General features: G+C 39.9%; 1 protein-coding gene across 4 annotated transcripts in view; it reads right to left on the bottom strand.

The window, feature by feature from the left end:
* The window catches only part of Tp53bp1 (tumor protein p53 binding protein 1), a 70,894-nt gene that overhangs the window by 37,960 nt on the left and 10,317 nt on the right, over positions 1 to 22,617 (bottom strand). For 3 of the 4 annotated variants that reach the window (XM_010624825.3, XM_010624826.3, XM_033764966.1), the window contains exons 5-12: positions 21,983 to 22,113; positions 21,125 to 21,283; positions 20,516 to 20,615; positions 18,469 to 18,635; positions 16,947 to 17,073; positions 15,929 to 16,023; positions 12,279 to 12,487; positions 614 to 1,934 (exon numbers count right to left, since the gene is read on the bottom strand). In XM_010624825.3, coding sequence (XP_010623127.1) covers positions 614 to 1,934; positions 12,279 to 12,487; positions 15,929 to 16,023; positions 16,947 to 17,073; positions 18,469 to 18,635; positions 20,516 to 20,615; positions 21,125 to 21,283; positions 21,983 to 22,113 — 2,309 coding nt within the window. The remainder of the gene's footprint in view (positions 1 to 613; positions 1,935 to 12,278; positions 12,488 to 15,928; positions 16,024 to 16,946; positions 17,074 to 18,468; positions 18,636 to 20,515; positions 20,616 to 21,124; positions 21,284 to 21,982; positions 22,114 to 22,617) is intronic. The other variant, XM_033764964.1, reaches the window with a different exon arrangement.

The following is a 22,617-nucleotide window of genomic DNA, read 5'->3' as shown; positions in this document are numbered from 1 at the left end:
TTAATTAATTAAGAATCTACTGGGGCTGGGGCTGTAGTGCAGTGACAGTCTGCTGGTCTACATGTGCCAGGGGGACACACTGACACGACCTACAGAGAAAAACAGACCCGAGTTCAATCCTTGGTACCAATAAATAAATAAATAAATAAATAAATAAATATCTACTGGGGCTGGGGCTGTAGTGCAGTGACAGTCTGCTGGTCTACATGTGCCAGGGGGACACACTGACACGACCTACAGAGAAAAACAGACCCGAGTTCAATCCTTGGTACCAATAAATAAATAAATAAATAAATAAATAAATATCTACTGGGGCTGGGGCTGTAGTGCAGTGACAGTCTGCTGGTCTACATGTGCCAGGGGGACACACTGACACGACCTACAGAGAAAAACAGACTGCTATACACACTAACTACTCCTGAGTGACAAAGCTGATAAAACTAATGATCTCTCAGCTCACAAATAATTGTATTAAAAAAATGCGATCCCGAATCTTACTGGTCATTCATAAGCATAAATTCCGGTTAAGCCTGCTCAGCCAAGCATGCAGCACCAGCTTCCATTTCAAATGGTGACACAGCTGGAGCTCAGAACAATCAAGAATCACACTTACCGCTAGAACTCTCACAGAAGCTCTGCGAGGCATGAGCAGAAGCCTTCTCGAGCTGTCCGGGCTCTCTGCCTGAGCCCAGCGGCTTTGCGTTAGCCATTTTGGAGTCTTCTGTTAGTGACTTATTTGTTTTCTCTTGAAGCTGGGGCTGTTGCATCTCCTGGTCAGGTCTGGGAGGCTCTTCTGCTCTCACTAAAGGCAGGGGAGGCTGTGCAGGGTCTTCCCCTACAGGCTCCTTTTCTGTAGTCACTGATTTCTGATCTCCATCATATTCTATATTCTTGTCTTCCTGGGGTTCTAATCTAGTCTCAGCACATGGTTCTATTTCTGGAGCCACATCATCCCAGGACTGGGAATCTGAGCATTTCTCCATTCCCTCAGAAGGTTCACCCGAAACATCAACACTGGGAGACAATGGCCCCTTCACATCTACAATGACCACACTTGAACCCTCTGAAGTAGCTTCCTCCCAGGCTTCCTGATCCTTCTGTTCTAATTCTTGGTCAAGTACTGGCAGTTTCTGGGGGGAATCAATACTAATCACACTGGTTTCAACATCCATAGCTTCTGGGCATTCTTGTTTGGGGATTTCCTTTTGAAGACACAGCCCCTGGGACTGAGTTTCAGCCAGAGAAAGGTGAAATGGAACACCCTCTGGATTCTCTTCTTTGGGCTCCTCTCCATGACTCTCACAAGGAGTCTCCGGGATTTCTTCCACCTCAGACCCTGAAGACCCTTCCTCTGGATGGTGTTCTGTAACTTCCATAGCTTCCTCCTGATCTAAGACACTAGAGAGTGTCTCAGTCCGAGTTGCTGGAGAAGGAACTGCCTGACTTCCTGAGTCACAGGTGAGATCAATACAAATGTCTTCCGCTACAGTTTCTTCTGTGCCTTTGAAACCAGTGGCTAAAATACTGATGTCATCCCTGTTCTCTGCATCGTCTCCTTTTGTTTTGTCATCATTCTGACTCAGTTCTACTTGGCCATCTGATGCTGGATTCATATCACTCTCTACAGGAACAAGTTCAGAACTGAGAACTGGAGACAAGGGTTCGGTATCCTCAACCTGTGAGTTTTCTCCATCTTCATCAATCCTGTGAGAACTCAAGCTCTCCATCTTTGAGGACTGACTGTACTCACTTGTAGAAAGAATCAACTTGCAAGAATCCCCTGTCAAAGAGAGTCCGAGATCCTCAGTGGAATTCTTTGGTTCAATCTCCAAAGTTTTCGAACACTCAATAGTCAAAGATGAATTATGTAAGTCTCCGCCTTTCTTCCCATCATTTGATTGTTCTTCCAAACTTGGCGATGGAATGAAAATGTCCTAAGAAAGAATAAAAAGGAACAGATCATCATTTATTCATAATCTTGTTTCTTTTCCATCTAACCCTTATATTCATCTATAATTTTTAAATCAATTATCCAAGGATTAAAGACTAAGGACTGTAACCCCAGAAATACAAAGCTCAGAATTATACCTTTCATCTACAGAAGTCTCTCTGGTTCATGCATTTCCTATACAGCCACTGGTAAGGAATAAGCATAATTCAAACAAAAACCTAAAGGTACAACCTTACCCTTTTTCAAATGTGATGAAGATATGTAAATTTAATTGTACATCATCAAGCTACTAAAATCACATCGTGTATGCAATGGGCTCCCAATTACAGGACATGGGAATCATTTGGGTATGTTGCCTTTAGAGCCTGTTTCAGATCTCACAAGGAATATGTACTCATTTTACTTCCTACTGTTTCACAATACACTGACATTCATATGGCAAACAGCAGAAATCAAAATTACAACAGTATTAGTCAGCAGAGAAACACACATTTAACATCCCGTTTCAATGCTACACGAGTTTGAAAAACCCAAAAGCCCAAGTACTGTGCAACAACTGCAACTCTCACACATTTCTGATGGCGATGCAAAAAGGTAGAACCACTTCAGAAAACTGCATGACAGTATTTTAGAGAGTTAAATTACCACAGCTCAGGAATTTTATTGGTCAGTATTTACCTAAGAGAAATAAAAAAATACATCCACACAAAGATGTACATGCAAATGTGTATGTATATGCTTTATTACTTGTAACAGTCCAAAGCTGGAAGCAACCTAAGTATCTGTTAACTGATGGATGGATAAGCAAACCGTGAATATCCACATTATAGAATATTACTCACCAACAAAAATGTAATTAGGTATTGACAGATGCAAAAATATGACGTCTCAAAAATGGTACACTAAGTGAAAGAGTTCAAACATGAAAGACATATTTCATGGCTCCAATTACATGAAAAAATAGTTCTGAGTTCAATTCCCAGTAACACACACACACACACACACACCCCAAATCTGTAATGATAGAAAGAAGGGAGGGCCGGGGATTCAGTTCAGTCGTGCTGCACCCTTGCAAGTACACAATCCAGACAGAGTTCCATCCCCTACACCAAAAAGAAAAGAAAAAAAAAAAAAAAAGAAGGAACATGGTTGCCAAGGATGGAAGGAAATCAACTACAAAGGGTTAGGATTAGGAAGGAACTTTGTAGGTTGAAGAACTTGTCTATAAATTGATGGTGGTGATAGCTACACACTTGTAAACATTACCAAAATTCATCAAACTTTATACACTTAAAGAGGCATTTCATTTTATGTAGATGATACTTTAATTTTTATAATGGGAAAAATAATCCAAAGTTTAGGGCCAGGGATTAAGCTCAGTGTTTCTGCTGCCTGCCTCACTAGCACAAGGTCCCGAGTTTGATGCCCACCCCCCAAAAAAAAACTGCTCAAAGTTTAGATAAGGTTTTAAGAATTTACAGTTAGAAGTCCAGGGTTGTAACTCAGTGGCACTGCGCCTTGCAAGTGCAAAGTCCTGAGTTCGGTCCCCAGTACCAAAATAAAAAGAATTTACAGTTAGAGTATTATTCTGCCTATATAAATGCTATAAAACTCTAGACATAACTGGTAAGGCATTCATTCCATGATTTTTATAGGAGTGGGGAATCAAAAAATTCTGTTTATTTTATAACTTGTGTATTTCAATGGTTGTCATTACTATGAATCTGATCAATTTTAGGAATGGTCATAAATTTGAACCACTTCGTATACAATCAAACATGAGAATATAAATCAGCTCAATATTTCTTTTTTTTTTTTCTTTTGTGGTACTGCGGATCAAACTTGGGCCCTTGTGCTCACAAGGCAGGCAGTAGAACCACTGAGCCAAATCCCCAGCCCATAGAGCTCAATATTTCTAAATAGCAATGATATAACAGCTTTAAAATCAATATACAATAGCTTTAAAATCCTGTATCCCCTTTAACCCAATAATTCCGTTTCTGAAAATTAATCAATGGAAGTATACTGAGATTTAGCTATAAGACTATTACCACTACCTTATTATTTAGAGTAGGAAACATGAAACATTTTAAATATCTACTAGAGGTTTAAAAACTATAATTCATGTACATGATAGAATTCTTTGTGCTACATAAAACTGTACAACAGAAGGATATCTTAAAATATGGAAAAACTGGGAATGGAAGTGCACACCTATAATTTCAACACTCAAGGGGCTGAAGCAGAAGGATCATCTCAAATTTGAGACCAGCCAGGGTTACACAAAGCACATTTAAGGCAAGCCTGAACAACAGAGCAAGACCCTATCTCCAAAATGAACAAAAACAAAAACTCTGGCTATGCATTAAATAGGAATAGTTTCCATTTGGGTAAAAGAAATACAAATATATATTTTATTATAGCCTTTTTATACCTCTTCATATAATTTTCATGTATTTTAAAATTTAAACATCACTTAAAAAGAGCTGTTACTTCTGAGATAGGCTAACTGATAATTTTATCTTTTTTTATTTGTATAACATCTGCAAAAAAATATATATGATTTCTCTAATTGAAAAAAATAAGAATCTTTTGATGGGTTTTTTTTTTTTGTAGTGTTAGGATTCAAACTCAGGGCCTCATACATGCTAGGCAAGTGTTCTACCAGTAAGCAACATCCCCAGCCCCAAAATAAGTTATTACCTAAGCTAATATAAGACACTGCTAATAAAACTATAAATACTTTTTAAAAAACAAAACCCACATAACAGAAAATTAACTCATTTTAAAATCAATAATTCAGTGACATTCCTCAGTCACACTAATGCACAACCACCACTTCTACCCAGTAGAGACATTTTCACCACCCAAAGAAAGCCCTATACCCACTAGGCTGCTGTTCCCCATCACAGCTACCTTTAAAGCATTTTCAAAGTAAATACTGATGTGATTTTTTTTTAACTAGAATTTTTGTAATATAAGAATTTCCATCAGTCAGAGCAGGACTCAGGGAGTTCTCCACCCAGGAACAACTACATTTCCAAGGACTCTAACCAAACGCTGGCTCTAACCAAACTCTGAGAGTCTGTCCTCTATTCTCCCACAGTGTAAGGTCCCCTGCAGGCTTAGTCAGAATAGCTGCACCAAGTGAACAAAATCTCCCAGGGCTTGGGAATAAAGACTGACAACTGACTGTGTTCAAAGCACTGACTTAGGTACAGACCTAAACCCAGAGTATCCTAGTTAAAAACTGGCCTCAAACATACAAAGTTTAAGAGCCCTAGAGAGCTTTATACCATCTTCATTTTAGCACTTGTAATCTAATCTGTCACCTCTAATCTAATCTGTCCTCCCCAAAATCAAGAAAAAGAAAAGTGTTAAATATGAACCTATACTCTAATTATCTCCCCATTTCCCACAAACTGGTGAAAGTGCAAAGAAGCTATGCAATTAACAAGTTTTTTAGAAAAGAAAAAGTTCACAAAATTGCCACCATCTCAATTTCCTCTTGTTAAGAACTAACTCCTTATATTTCTTTAAATCTTGTAATATCAAAATTAAATGGATTTGGATTCCAGTAATCAAAGTGCAGAGAAATAAGAGGTGTATAATGATTATCCACTAACAATATGTAGGATTTTGAAACATAATTTTAAAAGTAGGGAACTTTCAAATAAAAATGGCAGACTGAGTACACATCTACTTTTAACTATTTCCAAAACCTTCCAAGGTCTTCTTGTCTTATTATTTTATCCCCGCTCCTCACAGGGAGGTCAATTTTACTGATTGAAAGCAAGAAACAGTTAAAACCTCATCTAGCCATTCATTCAAGTTCTTCTAGGCAAAAATAAAAAGCATAAATTCAGGCTGAGGAAGCAGGCACAAGGTCCTGAATTCAAGCCCCAGTTCCCCCCCGCCACACACATATATACACACAAGCCTAAATCCTAGCTGGACAAAGTGGTACACACTCGTAATCCCAGCTACTCAGAGTCTGGAGCATGAGGACTACAAGTCTGACCCTCGCCTGGGCAATTTAGCAAGACTCTGCCTCAAAATAAAAAATAGTAAGGGCTGGGGATGTAGCTCAGTGGTAGAGTGCCCTTGGGTCTATGGGGTGGGGGGGCAGTAAATAAATTCTCAAGAAAAAGAAAACAAATGGAAAGATAATTGAAAAAATAATTCTGGAAGAAATAAGGATCATTTTAATGTTACATCACTGCCTTTTCTCTTTTACTTTCCTTTTTAGTTTTATTTTAGGATTCCCTATTTTTAATGTTCATACAGAGATTTCTTTAACTGAAATACCGAATAGTTTCTTTGGTGTGAAAAACTATAATAGTACACAGGATCCTAATGAGATAATTAATAATGTGAAATAGGAAGTAAAGGGCTAAAGGTTTAGGGAAAGTGGGAAGGGTGGGGGAAAGGTAATAAGGGAGAGGAAAAAAATATGAGAAACTATTTGGTGTGAAAAACTATAATAGTACACAGGATCCTAATGAGACAATTAATAATGTGAAACAGGAAGTAAAGGGCTAAAGGTGTAGGGAAAGTGGGAAGGGTGGGGGAAAGGTAATAAGGGAGAGGAAAAAATATGAGAAACTGAAAAAAATGGAAATAAAGTGTTTGTAAATGGGGTGAAGGGAGGGAAGGGACAAGGGGAAAAAATGAGAATCAAGACCTATTATGTAGGTACAGAATCCCAATGATGAATGTAACTGTATTGTATACCTAGATTGTACCAATAAACTCAATAAAAAGAAAAAAAATAATTCTGGAAGAGTAGTAATATATTTGGCAAGTTAGTGAAAGTTGAATTTCTAAGCCAACAGAGGAGACCAGAATTGTACCACTAAACCATTCATCTCCCCAAAAAAGGTCCAGGACGGGGCAGTAGCACTGGGTAATTCTGGAAGTGGTGAAGTTGTGCTAAAACAGAAATGGGTCTCTATGGAGAAAGTTCAATGCCCAGACCCTCCCCTATTCCTGTGCTAATTTTGCCCTGGAGAAAGCAGTGTCCCTGGACAGGTGGGTGAGGACACAGCTATCAGTAAGAACCATGCTGAAACCTGGGAGACCAAGGGAAAAGGTACATATGGAATGGCACCTGGACCTACCAACATGTACCAGCCACTCAGTCCCCCAGGCCCTCTTCCCTTCATGGGCTTTCAATACAGTGACAGCCAGGCCAGGACACACCAGGTGGATCAGATACTATCCTGGCGAATCTGACAAGGCCAGACAATCAAGATCCTGACAGTAGGACACAGTTAACAGAATGTCCCATCAGATCACACTACAGGAACTCCTAGAAACAACAAGCCCCAAACACCAGCTTAGAACCACTCTAATCTGAAGTGGCATTCTGCTATATCACTCTTAAAAATCAGTAAATAATCAAACACTCCCAGACATCTAAGGAAATCTCTACTATTAAACAGATCAAAGCAGACAAAATTGGGCTGGGAGTACAGTTCAGCAGTAGAGCTCCTGCTCCATATACTTAAAGCCCTAGGTTTGATCCACAACACCAAAAAAATTAAAAAGAAAACAAAGTGAATCAAACAAAAATGATAGGGGCCAGGGATTTAGCTCAGTGGTTTGGCTGCCTGCCTCGCAAGTACAAGGTCCTAAGTTCAATCACCAACACCAAAAAAAAAACCAAAACAAAAAAAACTGATAGTTATCAGGCCAGGGCATGGTGGCCCACACCTGTAATCTCAGCACTCAGAGTCTGAGGTAGAGGATGAGAGGATCAGAGGAGAGGACTGCTGCTGCAAGTTCAAGGCCAGCCTGGGCTACATACTGAATTCAAGGCTGCCTGGACTTTGACCTTATCTCAAAAAACAAAACAAAATTAACACTTACCTGGAAGAAATAGTGATGATTCTGGAGTGAGGGCACTATTATTATTATCTTTAGAGAGAAAATATAGTATGATAAAGTATGGCTATTTAAAAAGGCTATTTTAAGAGAACCGACCGATTGTCCAATCTAACAGATAAAAACAGAACCATGCCTACTAACACCTGGAGGTTTCAGAATGCTGGGGGCAAAAAGAAGAACAGATCACATACTAAAGACTGGCATGACACCTCTCGAGAATGGCATCAGAAGTTCCGAGACAACATAGCAATGCCCTCAAAAAACAGCGAAGAAAAATATTACTAATCTGGATGCTTATAATCTTACACACTGGACTGTAAGTCAAGTATGAGTGGAATGAAGGTTCCTAGAGAATGCCTCCATCATGAACAAGCTGCCATGCAGAAGGTAGGTGACCTGGAGAGCAGTTTGGTGAGAGCACAGGCTCAGTGTTCGGGTGGGGTGAGGAAGTCAGGGTGGGAGGTCTACTGCAGAGGCACAAGGATTGTTTAAAACAGGAGTTGGAAACCAGACTGGGCTACATAGGGAGACTTCCAAAACATAAAAAAGTTGATCTCATAATTTAAAACCTCCCACAGGAGAATGTCTAGGCCTATTTTTCCGCCCACTGACAAATTCTACTAAACATTTAAAGAAATAAAAGAGCTGGGCATGGTGGCGCACACCTGTAATCCCCGCACATGAGAGGCTGAGGCAGGAGGATCACTGTGAATTCCTGACCAACCTGGGTTACATGGTGAGTTCCAGGTCAGTCTCAACTACATAGTGAGACCCTGTCTCAAACCACTCCCCCACAAAAAAAGAAAAGATAAGAAATAAAAGAGATTCTGCACAGTGTCTTCCACAAATAGAGAAGGAAGCAAGGAAGAAGAGAGAAGAAAGCACACAGCCTGGGAGGGCAGGGGCACTCGGGCCTACAACCAAGGGAGATGATGCTATGAACAGGTACAAAGGGTGACAATGGGCAACAATCAGAAATCAGAAGGCTGCAAACCAGTTTCCTCCAAAGAGGTGAAACAGACAGCCTGAGGTCCCTAGAGTACCCTCAAAGGAGGTTCTGAAAATGAGTGAAGAGTCTAGGATTGATTTGAGAAGTGAGAATTTCAAAGACAACAATTTCAGAGACAAGAAATTATGCAAACATGGTAAGATAACCCTAACATTACACAAGCTCTGCTGTGATTAGTGCTCAGTCATACTGGTAATGCAGTAACAACCTAAACCAACTGATGACGGAACTATACTTGGAAGACAGGGACATGGCTCACATTTTTAAAAATAGGATTTATGAAGATAAGAGAAAAAAAGTACTGAAAGTGTAAACCAGGGGTGATGGCACATGCCTTGCAATCCTAGTACTCTGGAAGGCTAAGGCAAGAGGATTACAAATTCGAGCCCATACTGGAGAATTTAGCAAGACCCTGCTCAAAATAAAAATTAAGTATACTTCTTGTTGTTGTTTTGTTGGTTTTTTGAGACACTGTTTCACTGCATATTCAGGCTGTTCTTAAACCCACTATGTAGCCCAGGCTGGCCTTGAAATTGCAGCAATCCTCCTGCATCAGCCTTTCGAGTGCTAGGATTACAGGTGTGCACCACCACATCCATCTTAAAACAAAAATTAAAAGACAAAATTGAAAAAGGCTGAGTAGGGCCAGGGATTTAGCTCAGTGGTTCTGCTGCCTGCCTCACAGGCTCAAGGACCTGAGTTCAATCCCTGGTAACAAAAAATCAATTAATTAAAAAATAAAAAGGCTGGGGATATAGTTCAGTATAAAGGCCTTGGGTTCAATCTCCAGGACTGAAAAGAGGCGGGGGAGACTGAAAGTATCTTTGGGTAAAGGAAAGACTTTCAACAATTTTTTTTTTTTTTTTTGGTTTACAATTGCTTACTAATCACCTAAAATCAAACCTTTAACAGAAAAAGCTATGCTGTAAAGTCCTCTTGAGAGAATGTTTTTTTCTAACAGGCATGGACTTGTACTGCTGAATCATCTTAAAATATGATTACAAAGAAATGTGATCAGTCATCTTAGACTCCAGAAAATCTTTGAAGTGTGCTTAGAATTATTTATTTATATCATATTTTCACTGCTGGTTTTCTAGATGCTGTTAAACCTATTTTATAAATGCTGAGGCAGAACAATTTCTCCCAACAAGTGCACGGCTCCTCACAAAGCTGGATCTCTGTGCAGCTAGTGTTTTCTCTCACTGTATAGACTCCTCTGCAAAGATTCATTATCAAAGTCCTACCCTCTCACTGAAAAACATCTGCAACTGCTGTCTTCATTGTCCAGAATATTCCTTCCAGAGCTTTATGTCAGTGCTTACAACTTCTCTGCTAATCCCAAAGGCTCTTCTGTTCTATATTATGCTCATGTATAATTTTATAGCAGCAGGGGAGAGGGATTTAGCTGAGTGGTTCTGCCACCTGCTTAGGTCCTGAGTTTGATCGCTGGTACCCAAAAATAAATAAATAAATAAATAAGAATTGTATAGCAACAGGAAAACTAAAGACCAAAATGGACCATAGCTAAACATCTACTTCAGCTCTATTTAACTCTTTCATTGCCAACAATAAATACTTTATGCGGTATTTACCACATATGAGGCATCATTCTAGAGACTTTATACATAACAACTCCTTTAACCTTCAAGAGAACTCTGGAGGGTAGAAAGTTATCAATATCCCCATATGAGCTGGATCCAATCATGGCCTCTACTACAGAACCCTGAGAAGCTGAGGCAAGAGCATCTCAAATTCAAGCCCAGCCTGGGCAACTGAGCAACATAGTCAGACTCTGTATCAAAAGTTAAACAAGGGGCCGGGGATTTAGCTCAGTGGTTCCACTGCCTGTCTTGCAAGCATAAGGACTCTAGTTCAATCCCAGTACCAGAAAAAAATTAAAAATTAAACAATGTTAAATGGTAATAGTTCATTGCGAAGGTCCTGGGTTCAATCCCCAGTACAGCAAAATTAAAAAATAAAGAAAGAAAAATGTAAGTCCCCATTTGACTGAGGAGGAAAAGGAGGCTCAGTTCTGACTGGACACAACAATAACAGAAGAAGCAGGAGTGGCTCCAGGAGATCCTGACTGGGGTCCTTGTTCTTCACCACTCTATCACATTCCTGCTAATGATTCCTTAAACAGAATTCTTCAGCAAAACAAGTTTTAAAACTCTGGAAAGCAATTACATTTCTTCCTTCCTACCATCTCCTCCCTAAATTCATGGCATGTTCCATTATTATTTGTTTCCAAATTTTACTTTTGAATACACTCTTATTACAACACCTGTAAACTAGAAGGCATGAGAGACATTCTCCAATAAAACCTTTACAAGAACAGGCATTTTTGGTCTCTCAGCACTAGGGATTGAACCCAGAGCCATTCTTTCACATTCTGGGAACACATTCTACCCCTGAGTAACATCCTCAGCCCTAAATCAAGCACTTACATTGAATATACAGTACAGTCATTTAGATGCACCTAAGGACCTGCACCTCACTATGAAAGTTGTATTTCATTTCTTTCAAATTATGCAAATTAGGTATTAGTTTCCTTTCTCTGTTAGAAAAAAATATATATCAAAAACCTACAGGGTCAGGGATGTCACTCAGTGGTACTGCGCCAGCCTGGCAAGCACAAGGTCCTGAGATTGATCTCTAGTATTAGGGAAAACCAAAAACAATCTAAAAAGCATCCTGATATCCTCAGTGCAGAAATGAGGAAAGAGTAATGAGATTACTGTACAACTACTCAGAAACATTAGTTTTTGAAAGGATATGAAGACAATATAACATTAAAAATTATTATGACAAAAGCTAACAGAGAAAAGATTCAAGTTGTAGGTTTGCTATAAATGGTTTTCTTCTTGAAAAAATTAGGCAAGTGGAAAGACAAAAATGACAGGATGATCTATGACCTCTTTCGATTTTAGAGTAACATTTTCAAAAAGCTTAAAAATGAAGCACAAAGTCGGGTGTGGTGGCGCATGCCTGTAATCCCAGCACTCCGGAGGCAGGAGGATCTCTGTGAGTTTGAGACCAGCCTGAGCTACACAGTGAGTTCCAGGGCAGTCTCAACTACATGGTGAGACCCTGTCTCAAGAAATTAAAAAAAAAAGCTGGGGATTTAGCTCAGTGGTTCTGCTGCCTGACTCGCAAGCACAAGGACCTGAGTTTGATCCCTGGTACCAAAAACAAAAAGATACAGCACAAAATTTAAATGTAAAAAGTGTATTAAGATGTTAGTGACTGAAAATGTTCTAAACTTGACTGTGAAGACAGGTACACAACTCTGTAGAGTCATTAAACTATCACTAAATAATACACTGAAATAGCTAAATTTTATGGTTGATAAATTATACCTCAATAAAGCTGTTTAATAACAACAAAAAAAGATGTTAGGAGAAAACAGAAACTTTTCACAATACTTACATGTGAGAACTCGGGCTGCGATGGGACAGGAAGGGAGCCAGGGGTAAACACTGGGGTGCTCTGAGACACAGGTGTCGAGGCTTGCGGGGACCCAGCACCCGCAGGTGGAAGTGGTGTGTTTTCTATCTGCATTGGATCACTGGCTTGGAGTCTCTTTTGAAAAGGCCCCCCCACTCCCTCAGACACCAATGACATATCCACTGGCTCATCTGGTTTAAAACAAGAAAAACAAATAATCACTTGTCAATATTACTCATGTTCCAGCATCATAAACAATAAATATACATAAGTTTCTTCTCATAAAAAAAGAATGACTTTATGGGCCAGGGATTCAGCTCACTGGCACCGTGCCTGCCTCAAAAGCTCAAGGTCCTGAGTTCGATCCCTGGTACCAAAAATAATAATAATGACTTTAGGCTGGTAGCGCACTCCTCTAACACCAATACTTGGGAGGCTGAAGCAGGAGGATTACCATGAGTATGAGGCCAAACTGGGCTACACAGTGAGTTCAAGGTCAACCTAAAGACAGTGAGACCCTGTCTTTAAAAAAAAAGTAATAATAATTTTAACATTCAAAAGAATAACACAATAGTAATAGACTGAGTCCTAGGAATATTTTCTTTCTGGGGGGAGGAGTAACCATGCTTCCATTAGATTAAATCTGGGTTTTGCAAATAGGAAGAGGACCAAGATGGAGAGGGGAGGAAGGGTGAGAAGGGAATAGAGATATAAAAAGAATTAAGACGAGTTATGTATGTGTACCAACTCCAAACGATGAATGTAGACAGTATGTACTGCAAACATGTACTGATCAAAATAGAAAATCTGGGGATACATAACCATTTATGCTATGCTAACTGGCTCCTCAACCCTTTCCTCAACTATATAGAGCTTGTTTTCTCATTCTGTGCAGGAATGCCCAGATTAATGCCACTTAATTTAACCACCATATAATCTGCCCCAGGATTTGAAAGGCAGTGAATTTGCTCACCACACTAAATACCTATGTATTTACAAATTTGTTATATTTTCATTAACAACTGCAAGGGTACAAATATGAATGCCAATAAAACTAAAAAGGAAGGAAAAAATCTATCAGTGCCAATCAGCACCAATTTAATGAAGTGCTAAGAAGTCACTAGATTCAACACAAACTACTCAGGAGGGGACAAACACACGGGTGCCTTCTCTGCGGACATGACATCATCCTTCCTCCATCTCACAGCTTCCTCCCAAGGCTGTGGGAGTGCTCCCACCTCTACACCCAGCCTTAGAGCCTGCCCTGCTGCTTGGCTGGCCTCCACATCATACACCGATCTCCTCTAGCTGGGAATCTGGCACTGCAGGCCTTTAGCAGGCTGCCACTGTGGGGCTCAGCACCTTCATCGCACCTTGTGACACTTTTTTTAACAAAACACATTAAGGCCCCATTACTTTACACACCACGTATGAAAATACTTTAGGTTAGTAAGACAGCAAAAACCAAATAAATGTAAAAAGTATATAGAGTCTCACAAACACTGATACACATATTAAGCAAATGCATTAAATCTGAAATACACTGACATTGAAAAATGTTACATGGAAAAAACTGAACCACATACATAATACGATGCCAACTGTGTAAAAATACTTTTTCATATTTATGCATAGAAAGGACTCTCAGAGGAAGGTATCCAAATACTAACTGTAATTAAATCTGGAATGTGGTATTACAGGTCATTTTATTTTCTTCTTATTAATTTCCTATTCATTTTCCAAATTTTCTTTTTTTATTTTTTTTCTTGGTGCCAGGGATCAAACTCAGGACCTTGAGCTTGCGAGGTAGGTGGCGGAACCACTGGGCTAAATAAATCCCTGACCCCACATTTTCTAAATTTTCTACAATGAGCATTATGTTTCTAATCAGGGAAAAAGGATTTTAAATACAATTATTTTTATATATTTTCAGTGTGCGCACTACAGATGGAAAAAACTCTTCTAAGAATTAATCAAACTTGGGGAAAAAATGAGAACCAAGACCTGTCATGTAAAGGTACAAAATCCCAATGATGAATGTAACTGCACTGTAGAACTCAAAAGTATCAATAAGCTCAATGAAAAAAAAAAAAATCAAACTTTCAATTTGCATTAACAGGGCTTTTTGTAGGATGGATTTGCCTTTCTATTGAAGATGTCACTCATCATGTTATAACCAGAATGACACTACTTTTATCTGGACACTTCGAGTGAGTGTTTTCAAAAGAAAACAGCTGGAGACATATGTGGAGACAGAAAAAAGTCTCACTCTGCATATATAAATTAAACTGGAAAAATAGCTGACTGTATTTCTGTACAGTAGTTACAGCATAGACAGCAGGATATCACCAGCAGCGTATACCTGACACACAAGAGCACACACTCAGGAGGCAACTGCCCAAGCACAATTCCAAACCCTACCGCTACATCTCACCGCTCATGAAACAGCCCCATGCCTCCATTTCCTGATCGGTAAGATGGGGACAAAAATGACACCTCCTGCTTAGATGTTGTGAAGATTCAGTGAGAAAAACTGTAGAGAGGCACGTGGAACCACAGAGAAGAACCTAGAAGAGTGTCTGACACACATTCAGTGCTCAGTAAAAACTGACTACTGGGGGGCCAGGGATTTAGCTCAGTGGTTTCGCTGCCTGCTTCACATGCGCCAGGTCCCAAGTTCAAACCCTGGTACCAAAAAAAAAAAAACTGACTACTGTAACATTACTGACATGAAGGATAAAAAGGAGACAATCACAAAATTTATGGGCAAAAGCTTTGCAGAAATACTAGGCATTCAGATTACAGCCTGGGCCACTTACTGAGATCCTGCCTCAAAGGAAAACATAAAGCGCTGAGGGTGCAGCTCAGCACTAGCGCATTTATCTAGCATATCCAAGGTCCTGGTTCCAGTACCACCAGGAACAAAAGGTGAGTCAAAAGAAAGGCTTTGTTGTGAATAAAACAACACAAAAATCAGCTGAGTACTCAAAGGAGAAAAGGAATAAATTAAAATAATTTTTTTCTTTTTTTTGGTTTTTTGAGACAGGGTTTCACTATGTCGTTGAGACTGTCCTGGAACTCACTGAGTAGCCCAGGCTGGTCTCGAACTCACAGCGATCCTCCTGCCTCAGCCTCCCAAGTGCTGGGATTACAGGTGTGTGCCACCACGCCCAGCAAATAAAATGTTTTTAATAGCAAAAATAACCTATAAAGAGCACAAAAAGCAATCACAGGTTCCCTCTTACCAGAAACATGTTAAGGTGTTACCTGAAACTAGTAGTCTGCTAGTAAAAAAAAAAACAGTTCATCACCATACTAATTCATTTGAAAGATATAAAAATTTTTTCTTAATGGCTTTTGTAAAAATTGAATCAACAATACAAAACTCTCAGAAGCATCCAAGCCAAGTGCCAAAAAACTTTGCACTAGGTCATATCCCTGATGACTAGAGACAGGGTCCCCAAAGGACAGGGGACAGTGTTCTGAGTACAAAGAAATACACATTCCTCACTTCTGTGCAGAGCTGGGGATCAGACCCAGGGCCTGAGCATGCTTGGCACATACTCTCCACTAAGCCCCATCCCCAATTCCTCTTCTCACCTGAGATTAACAGACAAATCAAGAGTGCTCACCTTTTCTCCCTTCTTGCTCTGTGGGACTGCTAGGAACGATAAAAGGGGTAGATCGGAAAGCATCAGGGGAAGGAGCAACAAGATCTGAGGAATTCCTTTATATAAAGAGAGAACCACAGGTTATTTTACCATAGCCATAGTTTTCATAGTTTGCAATAGCAAAACTACTTAAGTCATTTAGATCATTACCTAATAGCATTTCTCCCAAACAACAATCTAAGACTGGTGGAAGAACCACTGAATAAACTAACTATTCCCACACCAGATATTTCGCTCATTCTTTCTTTTGTGCTCTTTTGAGACAGGGTCTCACTGTATTGTCCACACTGGCCTTCAGCTCACTATGTATACCAGGGTGGCCTCAAACTCTAGATCCTCCTGCCTCAGCCTCCCAAGTACTGGGATTACAGGTGTGTGCCACCACACCTGGCTTCAGACATTTCTAATATTAAGAATTTTTAAAAAAGAGTTAGAGCAAAGTGGATGACCAGACATAAGGACATCATGATTGAAAAACAATGAACAAGTGCTAAAAAATGTCACTGCAGGTTTGAGACATAGAAAAAAAAAATACCATTTTTGCCTGATTAGGAAGAGTACATATTTCTACTTAAAAGCATACACAAACAAAAATCAAAACAGCAAATCTCTCTGCCTTGCTACTGAGATGAAGAAATTCAACTACTGTTAACTATAACAACCCATTTATTTTCTATCCTATAATGTTAATCAAGAAGAAATGCTGGTAATATAAAACACCAGAATGCTTATTTGGGATGTGTAACATGTTCTAAATAACTGGGCCTTTTTCATCCTGGTGAAAATTTTGATCTATTGTTAGCCTCTATATAGGAAACAGAACTATCTGCCATTGATCGTTACAATTTAGTTCTTATCCCAGGAATTCTAAGGCCTAGGTTCTACTTTTTGGTTTAGTGAGAATTCTGGACTGGCAGGCAAATTCAGCTCTTTTAACATCTGCCAATGCCCTCAGAAATAGCTGTGCAGAACGACTTACATGGACAGACTCTCCTGTACAAGGGATCTCTGGCCAGAGAGCTGCAGGACTTGCAGAGTGGTAGCAGGTGTGGAAGCCAGAGAACATCCACCTTCCTCCTTTGAAGGAGTACAGCAACCATCAGAAGCTAGTAGGGAAAAAAAAATAAATTCTGGTTCCATGTACTTCTCAGGCTGACATTACTGATTTGCCCCCCTCCCAAAAAAACCCAGTAACATCCATATTTCGAATCACGATTTGAGGGCAGAAATTTTTTTCTAATCATAGTAAAATATAATGTAAAATATTAACCCCACACACATTTCAAATTATGGGTTTAACAAAGTACTGAAGAAAAACGTTCCTGGGTCCTTTCTGTCATGATCTAAGCTTGATGAGGAAAAGCCAGAAGCCTTATTACTGCTTGGCTGCTCTTTCTTATTGATGATTCTATTATAAAACAGCAAATGAGCCTTTCATTCCCAGGCCTACTACTTAAGGTAAAGTAAAGCTCGTGCCATGATGCAGATGGGAGGAGTCAAAACAGTGCACATGACACCTGATGGTATGAATGCAGCAATTCTCATGATTAGGACTCGGCCTCCTCAAAGGAGACAGAAATACCAAGGCACTAACCAAAGAAAATATGAGGCCAGGGATTTAGTTCAGTGGTTCCACCACTTAAGGCCTCACAAGCACAAGGACCCGAGTTCGATCCCCGGTACACCCCACCATCCCCCCAAAAAAAGAAAGAAAATGCGAGCAGCTGATATTGATTTATATTATGAAGTTTCCTATTGGTCCCTTCTCCTTATCAACAAACAGAATATCAACTATATTCAACCTAAGTGTAAAGAAATTCCTTAAATACAACAGTACAGCTTCAGTGAGGAAACCAAAAAAGGCTCTTTGGTCACCTTCTGAATGTTTTGCACAGTAAGTTACATCATAAAATAGTAAAGGAATAGTCTTCTTTTGTCCCTTATGAAAAATCCATTGTATCTGGGTGGCTATTGATGACACTTTCTTGCTGTCTGAGGCTACAGAATGAGGGGGATGGGGGACTAAAAGTGTATGGAACAAGCACCATTCTATTCGTCTACGTTTTATGTCTTGTCTGTTATACCCTAACTTCCTTTTTGTAGTAGGTGAACTAGCAAACAAATGAGTTAAGTAGACTGTTACCCAAGTCAATATGAAAAACTTAAAACTTATCATATTTAAGATTTGAAGATTCAGTAAACATATGATAACAGAAGAAAAAATGGCCACCCTTTCCATAACACCAAATTTACCTTATTAGCTGCTGTTTGTTGTTCAATAAATTTATTTCCAAAAGAGAAAACCATATCAACATGTTACACAGCAGACATTCCCCAAAAGCCTTTCTCTCTGATTAGCTAGAAACATTTCCCTTCCATATCACAAACAAGTCAGCATATATCTAAAGTGCTTTAAATTTAAAGATTAGCTTCAGAACTCAAAAAAAAATTAGATCTTTGGAGAAGAGGAGCTAAGTATAACAACTAATCATGCTTTATACCTGTTTTATTGCTCTGGTCAAACAAGTCTTCCTGAGTTGAAAAAACCTCAGGCTCTGGTGATTTCTCAATCTGTAATTCACCTTCCAGAAGTTCTTGAACAGATGTCTGTTCTTTTGTTTCCATAGCAGCATGAGACACTTTGGGACTAGAAGGCAGGTCTTCTGACCTAAAGAAGTCATACCACGAGGAGAAAAAGTTGCTGAATTCAGTCTTTCATCTGTTCACTAAAAAGCTGTTTTCTATTTTTCTTTAATAATTCCAAAATTCTCAGTGGCTCTAATCTATACCAAGAGCAAAAGCAGTTACTCTACAAAGCCCTAAGCTCATTTCAGAGCCTGCCTGAGCCTCACACTGGTCTTCAGTTCAGCTCACTGCTAAGCTGCTTCCCAAGCTTTCTGCAGAGCAATGTGGAGACTTCTGTTTTGTAAGCTGCAAGACTTGCATGAAAGATACTGATCTAGACCACAGCATTGCCATTGAAGAGGACAGTGCAAATGGTGAACTTCCCTGGAAAGTGTGTGGATGTGACTTAAACCTCTGCTGAACATTTCCGTTTAATCTATTCAACTATGCTGCAAATCAAGACTTCTTTGCACTGATACTACTCATATACAGAAAACAGTTTTTTTATTTCTCAGTGCCAGGGATTAAACATAAGCAGCTACAATTCCAGGCATTTTTTTTTCTTAGATAGAGTCTTACTAAATTGCCAGTTGCCACAGGCTGGTTCAAACTTGCGATTCTCTTGCCTCAGCCTCCTGGGTAGCCAGGACTACAGGTATGTGCCACCTTGCCTGGTAAGACAATCATATTGGTCGCTTCCCACAAATTGTCACCTATCCTACAACTACCCAGAGTAAACAGGATGCAAAAATGGCTGGAAGGGAGGCCAGGGATTTAGCTCAGTGGTTCTGGCACCTGCTTTGCAAGGGCAAGGACCAGAGTTCGATCCCCAGTATCAGGGGGAAAAAAAAAAAGAAAAAGAAATAGCTGGAAGGACAACTTCCTGAAGAAAAACCTAACAATGTATCCACTGTTAAGCTAAGTGTTTTATATCAGAAAGACAACTCCTCAACACTCAACTTTATTCAGGACCTCATTGCTCACCTTTTCTACTGAAGGAAATAGCAAAACAATACTGGATACTTATTCAAAACAAAAGCCTCCCAGTTTTCCTCTGCCAAGTGCAGCCCCCAGCTGTTGCAGACAAGCTCTCTACCACTGAGCTATCACCCTAGCCAATGAAATATTTTAATAGAAATAGGTCAAGCCGGGCGTGGTGGCACACGCCTGTAATCCCAGCACTTGGGAGGCTGGGGCAGGAGAATCACTGTAAATTCGAGACCAGTCTGGGCTACATAGTGAGTTCCAAGTCAGTCTCCATTACATAGTGAGGCCCTGTCTCAAAAAAACAAACAAGCAAACAACAACAAAAAAGAATTAGGTCAAATTTTAAAATCTAGTTTTAGAGTCAGGAGTTTTAGAGTTTTGGCACATGCCAATAATCCCAGCACTTGGGAGGCTGAAGCAGGAGGACTGCCATGAGTTCAAGCTCAGCCTGAATTACAGGGTGAAACTCTGCCTTCACTCCCCCGCAAAAAAAAATCCAGTTTTGGATCTGGCTCAGTGGTTTTGCTGCCTGCCTTGCAAGCACAAGGGCCTGAGTTTGATCCCTGGTACCAAAATAAATAAATAAATAAAATAAAATAAAATAAAATAAAATAAAATAAAATAAAATAAAATAAAATAAAATGAAAAGACCTCCTCTAGAAACAGTGGCTCTGTACAGAAAGATTACAGAGGAGGAAACAGCGACCAAAGACTGGGACAGGATTTATTACTACACCAACAGAGCTGCTCTGTAAAAGGCATGTTATGATGAGTACACAATGGACTGCATAAATAAGGTTTACAGGTAATCAGTCTTCCTATCAGACCAGAAATATGCCAACTACGAGGGAACAAAAGAATCAACAACTCCTAAAAAAATATCCACTCAGCATAAGCAAAATCCCATGAATGCCTTTTAGGAAAAGCTCGGTTTACCTTCCCACTGCTGGACTTGGCTCTTCCACCACGTGCCCAACTTGACTGGGCTGCAGTGTCACAGGAGCATCTCCACCACACCGCTCTTCATGCTTAACTGCTTAGTTTCAGAAGAAAGCAAAAGGAAGGGAAAAAAGATAAGACGATGACATTTTTCAAAGTACTAGAAGCAGTCTGAAATGAATGAAACCAAGTCTAATGTATGCTAGACAAGTACTCTACCACTGAGCTACATTTCCAGCCCTTCAAATGATTTTTGTTTTTTTGGTACCAGGGATCAAACTCAGGACCTTGTGCTTGGAAGGCAGGTGCAGAGCCACTGAGCTAAATCCCCGGCCCCCAAATGATTTTTAAAATGCAAAGATTTTAAAGAAGTAAGTCCAATTTTAAAAATATTTCCAAAAGGGAAAGCAATCAATAACCTACTTACAGAACATCTCAATCTGCAAGCCATCAAGTATTTACCAGCTAACTGCAAACTTATTGCAACAACTTAAGACTGTCTTAATTTAGATAGCTAAAAAACTTATCAAAGGAGAAATACCTAGCTCCAACCTGGGAAGAGAACATCATCATAAACAACTCCAGAAGTGAGAAAACACTCCATACCAGCATCTGCATCCACATTGGAGAGCCTGGTATAGGCAGAGGCGGTGGTGATTAACTGTGGTTGCTCTCTGTCCACTTCGTACGGCACAGTACGTCCTTCCACATCCTGACTCTGAGAGAGTTCTAGGACCCCAAAGCCCAGCTGTGAGGAAGCAGGATCTAGGACAAAACTCAAGACATCAGTGATCATCCACAACTTTGTCCAGGTGCAAGCTGCTGTCCTGTAGCAAAACAAGATCACAGTAAGTTCTTCACATCAAAGCCCCGCCCCCAAAAATACTTCAAAAAAAAAAAAGAGTCACACAAGACCCTAGGTTCAATTTTCAGCACCACAAAAAAAAAAAAAAAAAAAACAAAGGAAGGAAAAGAAAAATCAAGAATAAATGCACTAAGGGCCAGGGATTTAGCTCAGTGGTGCCACCACCTGCCTCACAAGTGCAAAGTCCAGAGTTCAATCCCCAGTTTAAAAAAAAAAAAAAAAAAAGAAAGAAAGAAAGAAAGAAATGCATTAAAAATGAAGGGGAAAAACATATAATGAAGCAAAAACTGGAGTATCATAAAGCCTTATAAGCATAAGCATCCCATACAGTACACTATGCCTACACAAAGACATACTATAAGCCATACAAAAAGCTATTCAGAGTCCAAAAACTTTTGAAAAAGAATGAATATAAAAGGAGAAAAAGCCACCATACAGAAAGGGGACTATTCAACAAACTGCAAGTTCTTGGACAATTAGATGAAATATTTTAAATAATGAGCAAATTTCTTACTGGCTCAATTTAATCATGAGAAACCAGAATGCTCATGTTAAAGGAACACAGAAGAATCTACTGTCCAGAAAAGGGCCCAGGCTACCTTCAGCACTCAGGGAGTGTGTGGGATCCGCTGAAGTGTCTTCTTCCACTCCCTCTGTCCCCTGCTCTGCCGACTCCTCTTCCTTCTCTTCCCCGACAGCAGGGATAGGTTCCAGGGACATCCCCACGACACTGCATGGTGGAAGGACACATGGTGTGTTCCCAGCGAGACTGGGACGCCACTCAAAGCCCTGCACGTTACTCTAGCCCCCACACACCAATCACCTCTCAGCACCCGATGGGCTTGAGTGCTCCTCTCCAGAAACCACAGAGAAGGGTAGTAACCCAAACCTGTACTGCCTGCAGTAACACAGAAATAAAGCAGAAGGCACAAATACGCTGAAGGGCTGGGGATTTGGCTCGGTGGTTCCACTGCCTGTCTTGCAAGCACAAGGGCCCAAGTTCAATCCCCAGTACCACCAAAAAAAAACAAACAAACAAATAAACACAAATACGCTGAAAATTTTTTCACCGATGTTATTATGACCAGGGATAGAAAGATCTTGAGATCTTGCATTTTGAAGAATTACTGAGAAAAGGGCAGGGGATTTAGCTCAGTGGTTCCACCTCCTGCCTCACAACCACAAGGTCCAAAGTTTGATTCCCGGTATAAAGAAAAAAAAAAAAAAAAAAAAT

This window comes from Fukomys damarensis, unplaced genomic scaffold (genome assembly GCF_012274545.1).
Source record: "Fukomys damarensis isolate Sample0158 unplaced genomic scaffold, DMR_v1.0_HiC HiC_scaffold_17, whole genome shotgun sequence".
Lineage (NCBI taxonomy): Eukaryota > Metazoa > Chordata > Mammalia > Rodentia > Bathyergidae > Fukomys > Fukomys damarensis.
This window is presented reverse-complemented; position numbering and strand designations above follow the sequence as displayed.